At 47.7% G+C, this 17,056-nt stretch overlaps 1 protein-coding gene across 1 annotated transcript in view; it reads right to left on the bottom strand.

Moving 5' to 3' along the window:
• LOC139268194 (2-5A-dependent ribonuclease-like) overlaps positions 1–17,056 on the bottom strand; it is a 74,212-nt gene that overhangs the window by 38,836 nt on the left and 18,320 nt on the right. The window contains exon 2 of the mRNA XM_070886244.1: positions 2,550–4,217. Coding sequence (XP_070742345.1) covers positions 2,550–4,191 — 1,642 coding nt within the window. The 5' untranslated portion in view covers positions 4,192–4,217. The remainder of the gene's footprint in view (positions 1–2,549; positions 4,218–17,056) is intronic.

Raw genomic sequence — 17,056 nt, 5'->3', positions numbered from 1 at the left:
AGATTAACTACCGATAAGGAAGGATACACGTGCCTTAGAGGCGGTTCAACGAAGGTTCACTAAATTAATTCTTGGGATGAGAGGGTTATCCCATAAGGAGAGATTGAGTAGAATGGGCCTATATTCTCTGAGAATGAGAGTTAATCCCAGTGCAAAGTATAAAGTTCTTAGAGGGTTGACAGGGTAGATGCTGAGAGGCTGTTTCCCCTGGCTGGAGGGTCTAGAACTAGGGGTCACAGTCTCAAGATAAGGGGTGGGCCATATTGCCTACTCCTGCTCCTATTTCTTATGTCCTAATGTTGTGAAGGGTGCTGTAAAAATGCAAGGCTTTCATTCGTTCAAGTATCTGGCAGCAACCCTAAAATAAACTGAAGTAAAGTACTGCAGATTTTAGAAGAGTAGAACTTCTTCAAGGTGGGCATTCCTGGAATAGAAGAGCAGAACTGAGTCGTCACACTCTCGCCTCAGACAAAAGGTGCTGGGTTCAAGCTTCACCAGAGACTTCAGAAGAAAATTTGGTACTTGGTGTGATCCATACCCCTGGGGTCTGGTACATGGGGTGGTCTGCACTCCTGGGGTCTGGTACTTGGTGTGGTCCATACCCCTGGGGTCTGGTACATGGGGTGGTCCACATCCCTGGGGTCTGGTACATGGGGTGGTCCGCACCCCTGAGGTCTGGTACGTGAGGTGGTCTGCACCCCTGGGGTCTGGTACTTGGGGTGGTCTGCACCCCTGGGGTCTGGTACGTGAGGTGGTCTGCACCCCTGGGGTCTGGTACTTGGGGTGGTCTGCACCCCTGGGGTCTGGTACGTGAGGTGGTCTGCACCCCTGGGGTCTGGTATATGGGGTGGTCTGCACCCCTGGGGTCTGGTACATGGGGTGGTCTGCACCCCTGGGGTCTGGTACATGAGGTGGTCTGCACCCCTGGGGTCTGGTACATGGGGTGGTCTGCACCCCTGGGGTCTGGTACGTGAGGTGGTCTGCACCCCTGGGGTCTGGTACATGGGGTGGTCTGCACCCCTGGGGTCTGGTACTTGGGGTGGTCTGCACCCCTGGGGTCTGGTACGTGAGGTGGTCTGCACCCCTGGGGTCTGGTACTTGGGGTGGTCTGCACCCCTGGGGTCTGGTACGTGAGGTGGTCTGCACCCCTGGGGTCTGGTATATGGGGTGGTCTGCACCCCTGGGGTCTGGTACATGGGGTGGTCTGCACCCCTGGGGTCTGGTACATGAGGTGGTCTGCACCCCTGGGGTCTGGTACATGGGGTGGTCTGCACCCCTGGGGTCTGGTACGTGAGGTGGTCTGCACCCCTGGGGTCTGGTACATGGGGTGGTCTGCACCCCTGGGGTCTGGTACTTGGGGTGGTCTGCACCCCTGGGGTCTGGTACGTGAGGTGGTCTGCACCCCTGGGGTCTGGTACTTGGGGTGGTCTGCACCCCTGGGGTCTGGTACGTGAGGTGGTCTGCACCCCTGGGGTCTGGTACATGGGGTGGTCTGCACCCCTGGGGTCTGGTACATGGGGTGGTCCACATCCCTGAGGTCTGGTACATGGGGTGGTCTGCACCCCTGGGGTCTGGTACGTGAGGTGGTCTGCACCCCTGGGGTCTGGTACTTGGGGTGGTCTGCACCCCTGGGGTCTGGTACGTGAGGTGGTCTGCACCCCTGGGGTCTGGTACATGGGGTGGTCCACATCCCTGAGGTCTGGTACATGGGGTGGTCTGCACCCCTGAGGTCTGGTACGTGAGGTGGTCTGCACCCCTGGGGTCTGGTACATGGGGTGGTCTGCACCCCTGGGGTCTGGTACTTGGGGTGGTCTGCACCCCTGGGGTCTGGTACTTGGGGTGGTCTGCACCCCTGGGGTCTGGTACTTGGGGTGGTGCGTACCCCTGGGATCTACCTGCCTTTTTTCTGTCGTACACCTGGAACACCGAAGTACTTTGCCAGATTTTCCATGCTTCCTTCCTCCTCTGCCAATCTGCTGTGACCATTTACACCTCCTCTGGATCCATCTTTTGTTTCGATACTTGTACCATTATCACCCCTTTCGCCTCACAGCATCAACACTTCTGTCCTTTAATCATTCCTGACCCCCATCCTATCACAGACCTTCCCTCTTGTTCTTGTCCTGTCCCTTTTCCCTGACCCGCTGAGTATTTCCAGCCTTTTCTGTCTATATTCCAAAGTAAAGTTGCTTAGCACTTAACCCAATATGAAATCAGATTAACTGAGGTTGCTCATTCCAGCCAGTTCAGAGCTAGAAATGAAACCGCAATCAGAAATGGACTGAGGAACGTTTACTGGTTGCACAAGTATTGACTTCAGCTGCTGTTTGGCTCGGGCAGTTGTTCATCCAAGGGATGATGGTGGTGGTCACGTGATTTTTTTTTTTTTACAGAATTACTTCAGAAAGCCAAAGACAATGAATCAAATAGTTGAGGTGCACAACTAGAGGCGGTCTTATCAACTATTCTAATCATCAGTTGGACTGCCTGAGCCAGGCAAAATCTAATTGTGGATGCCTCAGAATTTGTTATGGTCTTACAGAAATTACCTCGGAGGACATTTGTTGGATGCAAATCCCGGTGAGCAAATTTAGCTCCATGCAAAATCTGAAGAGCCAGAACCAACCGCTTCATTATTTCAGGGGCTTCCATTCGAATTGCGTCAGGCCATCGATCCACACATTCCTCGAGATTGTACTCGCAGAGGTCCAGACATATGTAATGGCAATAATCATCTATTTCACAAGCCAGGACTTTGACGAACAGATTGCTCACCACGACCTTTGGGTGTGTGAGGCACAGCTTTTCCTTTTTGGCTGCTTCACTGATCATCCTGTGACATTTCACTGCCACTTCAGTGTCATTTTCATAGAAACCAAGGTAGACTTCTGTTGTGTTGTTTACTGTAATCTTAAAATTGTCCATTTTGGACAGTTTCATTTTCCCAATGAGGGAACGTTCTTCTTTCTGCAGTTTCTCCAGAGCTCCATGCCAGCGTTTACTAATCTCCTTCCATTTTGGTGGAACTCCTACATTCGGTTTAATCTCCGCCCCATGGTCAATCAACACCTTTTTCATTTTATTGTCATAGTATCTTCTGGCTACCAATAACGGTGTGTTCCCTCGATTGTCCTCACAGGATACATCAGCTCCCTTCTCACACAACATTTCAGTCAACGATGCATCTTCATTTTCCGCTGCTGCCAGAAGGGCTGTCCGCCCTGACTTATCTTGTGCATTGATTTCAACACTTGCCCCTTCCAGCAGTAGTTTAACCACCTCTTTGTTCTTCGTTTCTACTGCAAGAATCAATGGCGTTTTCCCAGCGTTATTTGGAACATTTAGATTCACTCCACGTTTCATCAGCATTTCCACCACATGGATATTCAAGGGAGACTGGGTCAATGCGGTACTCAGAGGTGTGCTTTGATTTTTGTCTATGGAGTTAACATCGGCCTCATGGTTCAACAGAGTTTCCACAATTGCCTGGCTGTATTTCTGCAAGGCATGAATTAATGCTGTCCTGCCTAGGTTATCGACCGCTTTAACATCTGCATGCATTTCACCCAACAAGATCTTAACAATGTCCTCATGGCCTTTTAGAACGGCATCCATCAGGGCAGTCTTTCCGCCTTTACCCTGATTTTTTTTGGTGTCACACACTTCCCTGTGCTTGTTCACATCAGCATTTTTCTGGAAGAGGAAGCGTAACGCGTCCTCGTTACCGTGCTGTGCTGCTTCCATAAAGGCAGTAAAACCAAAGACATCTGTCTCGTTGACATCTGCACCCAGGGACAGAAACGTCTGGAGCAAATTCACATTGTTAGCAATCGCAGCAATAATGAAAGGGGTCGCTCCATTTCCTTTGCTGAGATGTGGATCGGCCCCATGTTTCAACAGTAAGTGGACAATGTTTTCATGATCTGATTGTACAGCATTAAGGAGCGGTGTCCAACCGTACTCCACCGTCCGATAGTTAACATTTGCTCCGTTCTTCAAGAGCAACTCAACAACATCTTCATTACCACTATGTGCAGCAATACTTAAAGGGGTTCCATAAACACCAGCGTCGAAATCCACCAATGCACCATCTTCAATTAATCCTTCTACTTTTGTGAGATCAGGATTTTTAGACGCACAGAGGTCTTGAAGCTTCTTACCAAGTGCTGTTGTATCCAGAGTATCAGCCATTTGTTTCTTTTATTGTTGATGTTTTCCTATTAAAAAAAATAACAAAATAATGAGTGCATTCTAATGGGTAAACTGGCTTCAGTACATCTAACTTGGATCTTCTAGACATGCAAGTTCCTATTACGAACATAACAAAAAATCAGAGGTGATATCAAATGACTCACCTCCTGACTTCCACCATCTACAAAGCACAAGTCAGGAGTGTGATGGAACCTCTCCACTTGCCTGGATGAGGGCAGCTCCAACAATTCTCAAGATACTCGACACCATCCAGGACAAAGCTTGATCGGCACTACATCCACCACCTTAAACATTCACTCCCTCCACCACCGGCGCACCGTGGCTGTAGTGTGTACTATGTACAAGATGCACTGCAGTAACTTGCCAAGGCTTCTTCGGCAGCACCTCCCTAACCCACGGCCTCTAAAACTTAGAAGGGCAAGGGCTGCCGGCGCATGGGAACACTGCCACCTCCATTTTCCCCTCCAAGTCACACACCATCCTGATTTGGAAGTAGATCACCGTTCCTTCATCGTCGCTGAGTCAAAATGCTGGAATTCCCTCCCTAACAGCACTGTGGGTGTACCTTCATCACACGGACTGCAGCGGTTCAAGGTGGCGGCTCACCACCACATTCTCAGCGGCAATTAGGGATGGGCAATAAATGCTGGCCTTGCCAACAAGGCCCACATTCTGAGAATGAATTTTTTTTTAAATGTTGCACAGATTTGGGACAATCTGATCTATTGTGGAGAAAAAAAGATTAGTGAAGACAAACGTAGGTCCCTTGCAGTCAGAACCAGGTGAATTTATCATGGGGAACAAGGAAATTGCAGACCAGTTGAACAAATACTTTGGTTCTGTCTTCACGAAGGAAGACACAAATAACCTTCCGGAAATACTAGGGGACCGAGGGTCTAGTGAGAAGGAGGAACTGAAGAAAATCCTTATTAGGTGGGAAATTGTGTTCGGGAAATTGATGCGATTGAAGGCCGATAAATCCCTGGGGCCTGATAGTCTGCATCCCAGAGTACTTAAGGAAGTGGCCCTAGAAATAGTGGATGCATTGGTGATCATTTTCCAACAGTCTATCGACTCTGGATCAGTTCCTATGGACTGGAGGGTAGCTAATGTAAAACCACTTTCTAAAAAAGGAGGGAGAGAAAACGGGAAATTATAGACCGGTTAGCCTGACATCAGTAGTGGGGAAAATGTTGGAATCAATTATTAAAGATGAAATAGCAGCGCATTTGGAAAGCAGTGACAGAATCGGTCCAAGTCAGCATGGATTTATGAAAGGGAAATCATGCTTGACAAATCTTCCTGAATTTTTTGAGGATGTAACTAGTAGAGTGGACAAGAGAGAACCAGTGGATGTGGTGCATTTGAACTTTCAAAAGGCTTTTGACAAGGTCCCACACAAGAGATTGGTTTGCAAAATTAAAGCACATTGTAGTGGGGCTAATGCACTGACGTGGATAAAGAACTGGTTGACAGACAGGAAGCAAAGAGTCGGGATAAATGGGTCCTTTTCAGAATGGCAGGCGGTGATTAGTGGGGTGCCGCAGGGCTCAGTGCTGGGACCCCAGCTATTTACAACATACATCAATGATTTAGATGAAAGAATGAGAGTAATATCTCCAAGTTTGCAGATGACACTAAGCTGGGTGGCGGTGTGAGCTGTGAGGAGGATGCTAAGAAACTGCAGGGTGACTTGGACAGGTTAGGTGAGTGAGCAAATGCATGGCAGATGCAGTATAATGTGGATAAATGTGAACTTATCCACTTTGGTGGCAAAAACATGAAGGCAGAATATTATCTGAATGGAGGCAGATTAGGAAAAGGGGAGGTGCAACGAGACCTGGGCATCATGGTACATCAGTCATTGAAGGTTGGCATGCAGGTACAGCAGGCGGTGAAGGTGGCAAATGGTATGTTGGCCTTCATAGCTAGGGGATTTGAGTATAGGAGCAGGAAGGTCTTACTGCAGTTGTACAAGGCCTTGGTGAAGCCTCACCTGGAATATTGTGTTCAGTTTTGGTCTCCTAATCTGATGAAGGACATTCTTGCTATTGAGGGAGTGCAGCGGAGGTTCACCAGACTGATTCCCGGGATGGCTGGACTGACATATGAGGAGAGACTGGATCGACTGGGCCTGTATTCACTGGAGTTGAGAAGAATAAGAGGGGATCTCATAGAAACATATAAAATTCTGACAGGACAGGACAGGTTAGATGCAGAAAGAATGTTCCCGATGTTGGGGGAGTCCAGAATCAGTGGTCACGGTCTAAGGATAAGGGGTTGGCCATTTAGGACTGAGATGAGAAGAAACTTCTTCACTCAGAGAGTTCTTAACCTGTGGAATTCTCTACCGCAGAGTTGTTGATGCCAGTTCATTGGATATATTCAAGAGGGAGTTAGGTATTGCCCTTGCGACTAAAAGGATCAAGGGGTATGGAGAGAAAGCAGGAAAGCGGTACTGAAGTGAGTGATCAGCCATGATCTTACTGAATGGTGGTGCAGGCTCGAAGGGCCGAATGGCCTACTCCTGCACCTATTTTCTTTGTTTCTATGCTTATATGTTTCTAACTCACTACCTAATCTCTTGAGGGAGAGTTCTCCAATATCTTCAGTCCAACTCACTGTCATGTATGTACATGCTGTTTGTAGCCACTAGATGGTGTCATTGTTGGAGGCCACTGAGCAGCACGCACATGGTGCTGCTCAGGTATAAAAGGCCAACTATTTTGTGAGTCAGGCACTTTGGGCCACAATAAAGCAGAAGCAAGGTTGTACCTTGCTTAGTTAAACAGTACTCATTTGTACCTGTATTGCATACATAACATTTGGTGACGAGAATACAAGAAACTTTGTTTTCAAAATGAGCACGATTGGATTTTTAGAGCGATTCGTGGAGAAGATTGGGCAGACTTTGTGAGCCGTTTGAACCACTACTTCGTGGCCAACAAAATGAAGGGGGTCGACGATGCAGATCGGTCCCGGGCCGTGTCCCTCACTGTGTGCAGTTCAAAGATCTACAGTTTGATAAAGAATCTACTCATGCCTAGTGATCCAACAGAGAAAAAGTACGAGGAGTTGTGTACATTGGTACGGGAGCATCTCAAGCCAGATCACAGCATCACCTCGAGATAAAGGTTTTATACACACGTTCGATCGGAGGGTCAGAGCACGGCGGAATTCGTTGGCGACCTGAGACGTCTAGCTGGACATTGGAAGTTCAGGACGGTATTGGTAGACATGCTGCAGGACTTCTTTGTTATCGGTATCAACCATGAGGTGATCCTGTGCCAACTTCTGGAGGAGTTGGATTTAAAAAGGGCCATCCAGATCGCTCAATCATGTATGAGGACGAATAAGAGTTTAAAGCAAATATCGGTGAAGAACTGAACCTCGGCAAGTACTGTAAACGCGATTGATTCGGCGTTCAGCAGAGCGACACATGGCAGGGCCTATCCGGCTGTGTTGGTGAAACCTGTGGCTGCTCAAAGTCCGCCAGCGGGAATGTATCCGACTTCTCCATGTTGGCGTTGTGGGGGAAATCATCGGCACCAGCAGTGCCGATTGAAGCAATATAGTTGCAAAGGTTGTCTGAGAGTAGGGCATCTCCAGCGCAAGTGTCCGAAGATGAGCAGGCAACACACTACGTGGAGGATGAGAGTCAGACTAGCGCGGATCCAGATACACAATCTGAGATACCAGAGGAGGAAGTGTATGGACTGTACTTTTTCATAACCAAGAGTAAACCAATTTTGATTAACGTGAAGTTTAACGGGATACCGGTATCGATGGAACTGGACACAGGGGCGAGTCAATCGATTATGAATAAGAGGGCATTTAATAAGCTGTGGGATACTAAGACTGTGGGGCCCAGGCTGAGCCCTGTTATAGCCAAGCTGCATACGTACACCAAAGAACTGATAAAGGTGATTGGCAGTGCATAAAGTAATGTGTCGTATAACGAGTTACCGCTGTGGATTGTTCCAGGCAATGGCCCAACGCTGCTCGGCAGGAGCTGGTTGGAGAAAATCAGATGCGACTGGAACGACTTAAAGGCGATGTCGTCGGAGAAAGATACATGTGCTCAAGTATTGAGCAAGTTCCCCTCGCTGTTCGAACCGGGTATCGGCAACTTCACGGGAGCCAAGGTACAGATCCACGTGGACTCAGATGCAAGACCCGTCCACCATAAAGCTCGGGCAGTGCCGTATATGATGAGGGAGAAGGTCGAAATTGAACTGAACAGATTGCAGCGCGTAGGGATCATATCATCGGTCGAATTTAATGAATGGGCCAGCCCCATTGTTCCTGTGCTGAAAAGTGATGGCACAGTCAGAATCTGTGGAGACTGCAAGGCTACGATCAACAGGGTTTCAAAACAAGATCAGTACCCATTACCGAAGACTGATGACTTATTTACGACCCTAGCCAGAGGGAAGTCGTTCACAAAACTGGACTTGACGTCAGCCATTATGGTGCAGACATCGAAGAACGTGTATTAACACACAAAAAGGACTGTTTATTTATCACATGGGCCCATTTGGAATTCGCTCGACTGCAGCAATATTCCAGAGGAATATGGAAAGTCTACTGAAGTCCGTTTCCAGAACCATCTTGTTCAAAGATGACATCCTGATCACCGGTCGTGACTCCAAGGAACATCTGAACACCCTGGAAGAGGTTCTACTGTCTTTGCACAGAGTGGGACTCAGACTTGAACGTTCGAAGTGCCTCTTCCTGTCACCGGAAGTCGAATTCCTCGGGAGGAAAATCGCCGCTGATGGCATCAGACCTACTGACGTGAAAACCAAAGCCATCAAAAATGCACCCAAGTCACAGAATGTGACGAAGCTGCATTTGTTCCTGGGTCTACTCAACTACGTTGGTAACTTCCTACCTAAACTGAGCACCTTATTTGAATCACTGCACATGCTATTGAGAAAAGGCAACAACTGGGTATGGGGCGCATTGCAAGCTGCTGGAACATTATGACCCATGTAAACTGTTATCTATGTAAACCTGTAAATGCCTTATTTAACCACCAGAGGGCTCATCCCCTGGAGTCCAAGAGATCCCACAATCCCTTGGGAGCACCTGTACATAAAGAGGCCTCACAGGCTGGAGAGGTACTCTGGAGACCTGTAATAAAGGCTACGGTCATACATTATTTTGAGCTTACAATATCTGGTCAGATTCTTTATTCAAGACACAACAACTGGCGACGAGATACAGATGATGAACCCCACCGCAACAATGCAGGGAACTGTGGGCATCCTGGAGAAATTTTCGGAGGGAGATGATTGGGAAACTGTCGTGGAGCGACTCGACCAATACTTTGTGGCCAAAGGGCTGGAAGGAGAAGCGAACGCTGCCAAACGAAGGGCAATCCTCCTCACCGTTTGCGGGGCACCAATGTATGGCCTCATGAAAAATCCGCTCACTCCAGCGAAACTCACAGAGAAGTCATACGATGATTTGTTCACACTGGTCCGGGAGTATTTAAACCCAAAGGAAAGTGTTGTGATGGCGAGGTGCCGGTTCTACATGTATAAGAGGTCTGAAGGTCAGGAAGTGGCGAGCTACGTCGCCGAGCTAAGGCGCCTTGCAGGACATTGCGAATTTGAAGGACACTTGGAGCATATGCTCAAGGACTTCTTTGTACTTGGCATTGGCCATGAAGTAATACTTCATAAACCTTTGACTGTAGAGACGCCAACCTTGCGTAAAGCCATAGCGATAGCACAGGCGGTCATCGCCACCAGTGACAATAACAACAAATCTCTCAGCACACAAGTGCTGCTGCAAGTACTGTGAACAAAGTAATGTTGTTTTTGAATTATAATGTAGAGGGCAGGACTCATATGCCTGCAGCTGCATGTCCGCAGATGTCTCAGAGTCCACCATCAAGGATGATGAATGCAAGGCCATTAACACCTTGTTGGCGCTGCGGGGGTGATCATCGCTTCCATTCAGGCCGCTTCAAAGGATACATTTGCAAGGGCTGTGGAACAATGGGACACTTCCAACGTATGTGCAGGCGAGCTGTGAACCCTGCTAATCCTGCAAACCACCATGTTGCAGAGGAGGGCAGATCCACGGTGGATCACAATGAACCAGAGCCTCAGACTGAGGAGGCAGAGGTATATGGGGTGCACACATTTACCACAAAGTTTCCCCCGATAATGCTGAAGGTTGAATTAAATGGGCTCCCGGTATCAATGGAGCTGGACACCTGAGTCCATAATGAGCAAAAAGACTTTTGATAAATTGTGGTGCAGCAAGGCCTTAAGGCCAGTCCTGACTCCTATTGGTACTAAACTGAGAACGTACACAAAGGAACTGATTTCTGTAATCGGCAGTGCTACCGTAAAGGTCTCCTACAATGGAACGGTGCACAATTTACCACTCTGGGTGGTACCGGGCGATGGCCCCATGCTGTTCGGCAGGAGCTGACTGGGAAAGATACGCTGGAACTGGGACAACGTCCGAGCACTCTTGTCCGTCAACGACACTTCATGTGCCCAGGTCCTAAACAAGATCCCCTCGCTGTTCGAACTGGGCATCGGGAAGTTCCAAGGAGCAAAAGTGCAGTTCCACTTGATTCCGGGGGCGTGACCCATCCGTCACAAGGCAAGAGCAGTACCGTACATGGTGAGAGAGAGGGTGGAGATCGAGCTGGACCGGCTGCAATGAAAGGGCATCATTTCGCCGATCGAATTCAACGAGTGGGCCAGTCCGATTGTTCATGTCCTCAAGGAAGACGGCACTCTCAGAATCTGTGGTGATTACAAAGTAACTATCAATTATTTCTCCCTGTAGGATCAATACCTGCTACCAAAGGCAGATGACCTATTTATAATGCTGGCGGGAGGAAAGACGTTCACGAAGCTGGATTTGACCTCGGCCTACACGACACAGGAGCTGGAGGAATCACCGAAGGGCCTCACCTGCATCAACACACACAAAGGTCTCTTCATTTACAACAGATGCCCATTTGGGATTCGATCAGCAGCGGCGATATTCCAGAGGAACATGGAAAGCTTGCTGAAGTCAGACCCATGCACCGTGGTCTTCCAGGACGACATCTTGGTTACAAGTCGGGACACCGTCGAGCACCTGCAGAACCTGGAGGAGGTTCTTAGTCGGCTTAATCGTGTGGGGCTCAGGCTAAAATGCTCGAAGTGCGTTTTCCTGGCACCTGAAGTGGAGTTCCTGGGGAGAAGAATCGCGGTGGATGGCATCAGGCCCACCGATTCGAAGACGGAGGCAATCAAGAATGCACTGAGACCACAGAATGTGATGGAGCTGTGATCGTTTCTACGACTCCTGAACTACTTTAGTAACTTCTTACCGGGTCTTAGCACATTGTTAGAACCCCTGCACTCTTTACTGCATAAAGGAGATGAATGGGTATGGGATAAAAGCCAAGAAAATGTCTTTGAGAAAGCTAGGAAACTGTTATGCTCAAACAAATTGCTTGTGTTGTATGATCCATGTAAGCGTTTGGTACTAGCATGTGATGCGTCGTCATACGGTGTCGTGTATTGCAAAAAGCTAATGAACCTGGGAAATTACAACCAGTTGCTTATGCACCCAGAAGTCTGTCTAAGGCTGAGAGAGCCTACAGCATGATCAAAAACGAAGCGTTAGCGTGTGTCTATGGGGTAAAGAAAATGCATCAATATTTGTTTGGGCTCAAATTTGAATTGGAAACCGACCATAAGCCACTTATATCTATCTTTTCTGTAAGTAAGTGATAAATACGAATGCATTGGCCCGCATCCAAAGTTGGGCGCTCACGTTTTCCGCATACAACTATGCCATCCGCCACAAGCCAGGATCCCTTACTGTCCTTAATAAAAAACTGTGTGCTCCACGGGAGTTGATCTAGTGTCCCATTGGAGATGCAGGAAGAAATAAAGCCATACCAGCGGCGCAGAGATGAAATGTCTATACAGGCAGACTGCCTCCTATGGGGTAATCGGGTAGTGGTGTCAAAAAAGGGCAGGGCCACTTTCATTAGTGACCTCCACAGTACCTACCCAGGCATTGTAATGATGAAAGCGATAGCCAGATCTCACGTGTGGTGACCCGGTTTCAATGCAGACTCAGAGTCCTGTGCGCACAAATGTAACACATGTTCACAGTTAAGCAATGCACCCAGGGAGGTGCCACTAAGTCTATGGTCCTGGTCCTCCAAACCGTGGTCCACGGTCCATGTCGACTATGCAGGCCCATTCTTGGGAAAAATGTTCCTTGTGGTTGTAGATGCATACTCCAAATGGATTGAATGTGAGATAATGTCAGCAAGCACGTCTGCTACCACCATTGAAAGCCTGCGGGCCATGTTTGCCATGCACGGCCTGCCTGATGTCCTTGTGAGTGACAATGTGCTGTGCTTCACAAGTTCAAAGAGTTCATGACCCGCAATGGGATCAAACATGTCACATCTACCCCGTTTAAACCAGTGTCCAATGTTCAGGCAGAGCGAGTAGTGCAAACAATCAAGCAGAGCTTGAAGAGGATAACTGAAGGCTCACTGCAGACTCGCCTATCAAGAGTCTGCTTAGTTACCGCACAAGACTCCACTCGCTCACTGGGGTTTCCCCCACTGAACTGCTCATTAAAAGCACACTTAAGACAAGGCTGTCGTTAGTCCACCCTGATCTACATGAACAGGTAGAGAGCAGGTGGCTTCAACAGAATACATATCATGATCGCGCAAATGTGTCACGCGAAATCGAGATTAATGATCTTGTATTTGCATTGAACTATGGACAAGGTCCCAAGTGTTTTCCCGGCACTGTCATGGCCAAAGAGGGTGTTTCTGGTCAAACTTTCAAATAGACTCACCTGCAGGAAACACTTGGACCAAACCAAACTCAGATTTATGGATTATCCAGAACAACCCACAATAGACTCTACCTTTTTCGACCCCCCCAACACACACACAAGTGGCAACTGACCCAGCGGTTGACCACGAAGCAGAACCCATCACCTGCAGCAGCCCAGCAGGACTCACCACACACAGCAGCCTGGCAAGGCCAGCAGCACAGCAGCCCAGTAAGGGCCCAACAAACGACTCACCAAAACCAGCATTTGCACCGAGACGATCAACCAGGGAAAGGAAGGCCCCAGATCGACTCACATTGTAAATAGTTACACTCTTGACTTTGCGGGGGGGAGTGTTGTTATATATGTAAACCTGTAAATACCTTGTTTAACCACCAGAGGGTTCATCCACTGGAGTCCCAAGGGATCCCACAATCCCTTGGGAGCACTTGTGCATAAGGAGGCCTCACAGGCTGGAGAGGCACTCTGGAGACCTGTAATAAAGGACTACGGTCACACATTACTTTGTGCTTACAGTATCTGGTCAGATTCTTTATTCAAGACACAACATACATGTTTAGTTTTGGCCTGTGACGCATCGTCATATGGAATTGGTTGTGTGTCGCAACAAGCCAATGAGTCGGGGATACATCAACATGTCGTGTATGCATCCAAAAGTTTGTCTAAAGCAGAAAGAGCCTACAGTATGGTAGAAAAAGAAGCTTTAGCGTGTGTGTACGGTGTTAAAAAAATGCATCAATACCTGTTCGGTCTGAGGTTCGAATTAGAGACCGATCACAAGCTGCTCATTTTGTTGTTTTCCGAGAGCAAAGGTATCAATACCAACGCTTCATCCCACATCCAAAGGTGAGCGCTGACATTATCTGCCTATGATTATGTAATTCACCACAGACCTGGCACAGAGAATTATGCCGATGCTTTGAGCCGGTTGCCGTTGCCACACCGGAGGTGGAAACGCCACAACCGGCAGATTTAATGTTAATCATGGATGCTTTTGAGAGTGAAGATACACCTGTCACGGCTCAACAAGTTAAGATCTGGACCAGCCAGGATCCGATATTATCGGTGGTAAAGGGTTGTATCCTCAAAGGGGACTGGTCTGCCATACTTAAGCAAATGTGCGAGGAGGCCAAACCGTACATTCGTTGCATGGACGAACTGTCTATTCAAGCAGATTGCATATTTTGGGGCAATTGAGTTGTAATGCCCAAGAAAGGGAGCGAGAAGTTTGTGCGTGAGTTACATAGCACACATCCTGGTATAGTGATGATGAAGGCCATCGCCAGGTCCCACATATGGTGGCTAGGAATTGACTCTGAGCTGGAAGCATGCGTGCATCAGTGCAACACTTGCATGCAGTTCAGCAAAGCACCAGTGGAATTGCCGCTGAGTCTGTGGTCATGGCCATCCAAACCTTGGTCCAGAATACATGTAGATTTTGCAGGTCCCTTCCTGGGCAATTTGTTTGTAGTGGTGGAGGATGCTTATTTGAAGTGGATAGAATGCATAATCATGTCATCCAGCACGTCCACGGCAAGCATAGAGAATCTCAATGTCATGTTCGCGACACATAGTGCCTGACATAGTGGTAAGCGACAATGGGTTGTTCTTCATCAGTCAGGAGTTTCAGGACTTTGTGAAACTTAATGGCATAAAACATGTAAGGTTAGCACCGTTCAAGCCTGCGTCCAAGGGGCAAGCTGAACGTGCAGTACAAATTATCAAGCAAAGCATGAGGAGAGTAACCCAAGGGTCACTGCAGTCCCGCTTGACTTGCATACTACTGAGTCACAGGACAAGACCCCACACACTCACAGAGGTCTCGCCTGCTGAACTCATGATGAAAAGAGGTCTTAAGACCATGCTATCTCTGGTACACCCAGATTTAAATAATCATGTTGAATACAGAAGACAAAGTCAACAAGGGTACAACGATCGCGCAACTGTGTCACGCGAGATTTCTGTTAATGATCCTGTATATGTGTTGAATTATGGTCAGGGTCCCAAATGGATCACTGGTATGGTCATGGCCAAGGAGGGCAACAGAGTATTTGTTATTAAGCTCAAGAATGGGTAAATTTGCAGGAAACACATGGATCAAACACAGCTGAGGCATACAGACGAGCCAAAGCAGTCGGATGAAGAAACCATCGACGACCAACCAACCTACCAGCAGTCTTCGAGGACTCAAGGATCATCAGTGAACCCGGAATTTCCATCACGGACTTGTTCAATAAAAATGGACTTGCAATTCCTAACATGGCCACTGCCATCCCCAACAAATCAGTCATCCAACCATCAGCCACAACAGACTCCGCACATTCACTCAAGGCTGAAATCGAACTGAGACGGTCAACCCGGGAGCGTAAAGCACCGGACTGTCTCAACCTGTAAAAAACTGTGATAAGATCTCAGAGGGGGATATCTTCATGTATGTACATTCTGTATGTACACCAGATGAAGTCATTGTTGGAGACAACTGAGCAGCATGCATATGGTGCTGCTCAGGTATAAAAGGCCAGCCATTTTGAGAGTCAGGCACTTTGGGCCTAAATAAAGCAGAGCCAACGTTGTACCTTGCTTAGTTAAACAGTACGCAGTTTGAACCTTTATTGCATACATAACAACGATGAAGGTTGAATAGGTTCCCACTGGTTCTATAGTTTAGTTCCACTCCAGCGGGGAGCTTGTTGAGTGTGAGGTGGAGGATTGCAGTGAGGAAGATCGAGAAGAGGGTTGGCGCGATGACGCAGTCCTGCTTGAACCCGGTCCGGAGAGCGAACCTCTCATGACTCTCCGGCTCACCCTATGGAAATGTATTTTTATCTAAGTTGTACCACACTGTATTTTTGTGCCCTTTTTAATATAAAACAAAATGGAGTCCTGGTCCTTCCAGAAATTTCTGCAACAAGCAGTCGGTTTGCATAAACAGCTAAACCTGGCTTGATATGGCTGATAGCCACCAGACAGCTAGGAGGCAAGTCCGGCTGAGACAAGTACCCCCCATGGTGCTCTCCTATTGTCTATACAACACCAGTTCCACTCCACCCCACCCTTTTCGAAGTACTCAAACCACCAGTCATTATCTCTTGTAGAGACCTCAGCCATTTGATGCAAAAAGATAACTGACCAAGAAACTGGACAATCCTGACACAATGCAATGCAGGTAATAGCTCATTACCACACTCTCATCGAGTAATGGCCGGCTGGCCAACTAATAACCCTGACAAAAGGAAATATCTGGAAACCATGTCAGGACAAGGATGTAGTAATTAACTCTTTATCTGTATTCACTGACTGCGAGACAGAGCCAATACACAGGGAGAGACCATAACTTGTGTTTTACTGTATAAATATCTCGTGAAATTGTACCATTTCGGGGGGTCTCAACTTAGCCTTTGACTGGGTGAGACCTTCCCCCTTGCTGCAAGTAAATTAAAGAAACTTCTGCCAGAGCTGAAGGTGTCTGAGTCGTTTATCAGGAGTCGAGATTTCGACAGTTACTTCTTGGAGGTTCCACCGAGATGCATAATCTCTGCCCTGTGAGTAAAACGGATACAGGCATTGTGCCTCTCAAGTGAAAGGCTTCAGTGGCCAAAACAAGGTGAGCCTTTTGCTCACAAGAGGTTTCTTCACTGTTGAATCGCATATGTAATCTGTTGTCCACAGGGAGGTACTACAATCTACAAGACTCGACATTTAAAAGCTAAAGTTATTTTTTGTGATCATTTCTTTCTCAGCTTGCAGGCAGAAGAGATCTGGGTCTGGAAATATCTTGAAACATCCCGGGGAAGGTTTCAGTAGGAAAAGGTAAAAAGAGTGCTATCGAAGGTTCTTATGTAATAAGAGTTAAGGTAATGGGACCATAAGTTTTATAAGTTTTATTAGGATAAGTTAAGGACTCGGTCTGTAGTGGCGTACAACGCAGACTGAGAATTGATTATTTGTTTAGATAGAGTTTAGGGTTATGATTTGGATACTCGCATGAATGTTG

This window comes from Pristiophorus japonicus, chromosome 8 (genome assembly GCF_044704955.1).
Source record: "Pristiophorus japonicus isolate sPriJap1 chromosome 8, sPriJap1.hap1, whole genome shotgun sequence".
Taxonomy (NCBI): domain Eukaryota; kingdom Metazoa; phylum Chordata; class Chondrichthyes; family Pristiophoridae; genus Pristiophorus; species Pristiophorus japonicus.
The sequence above is the reverse complement of the archived record's forward strand: the minus strand, read 5'-3'. Positions and strand labels throughout refer to the sequence as shown.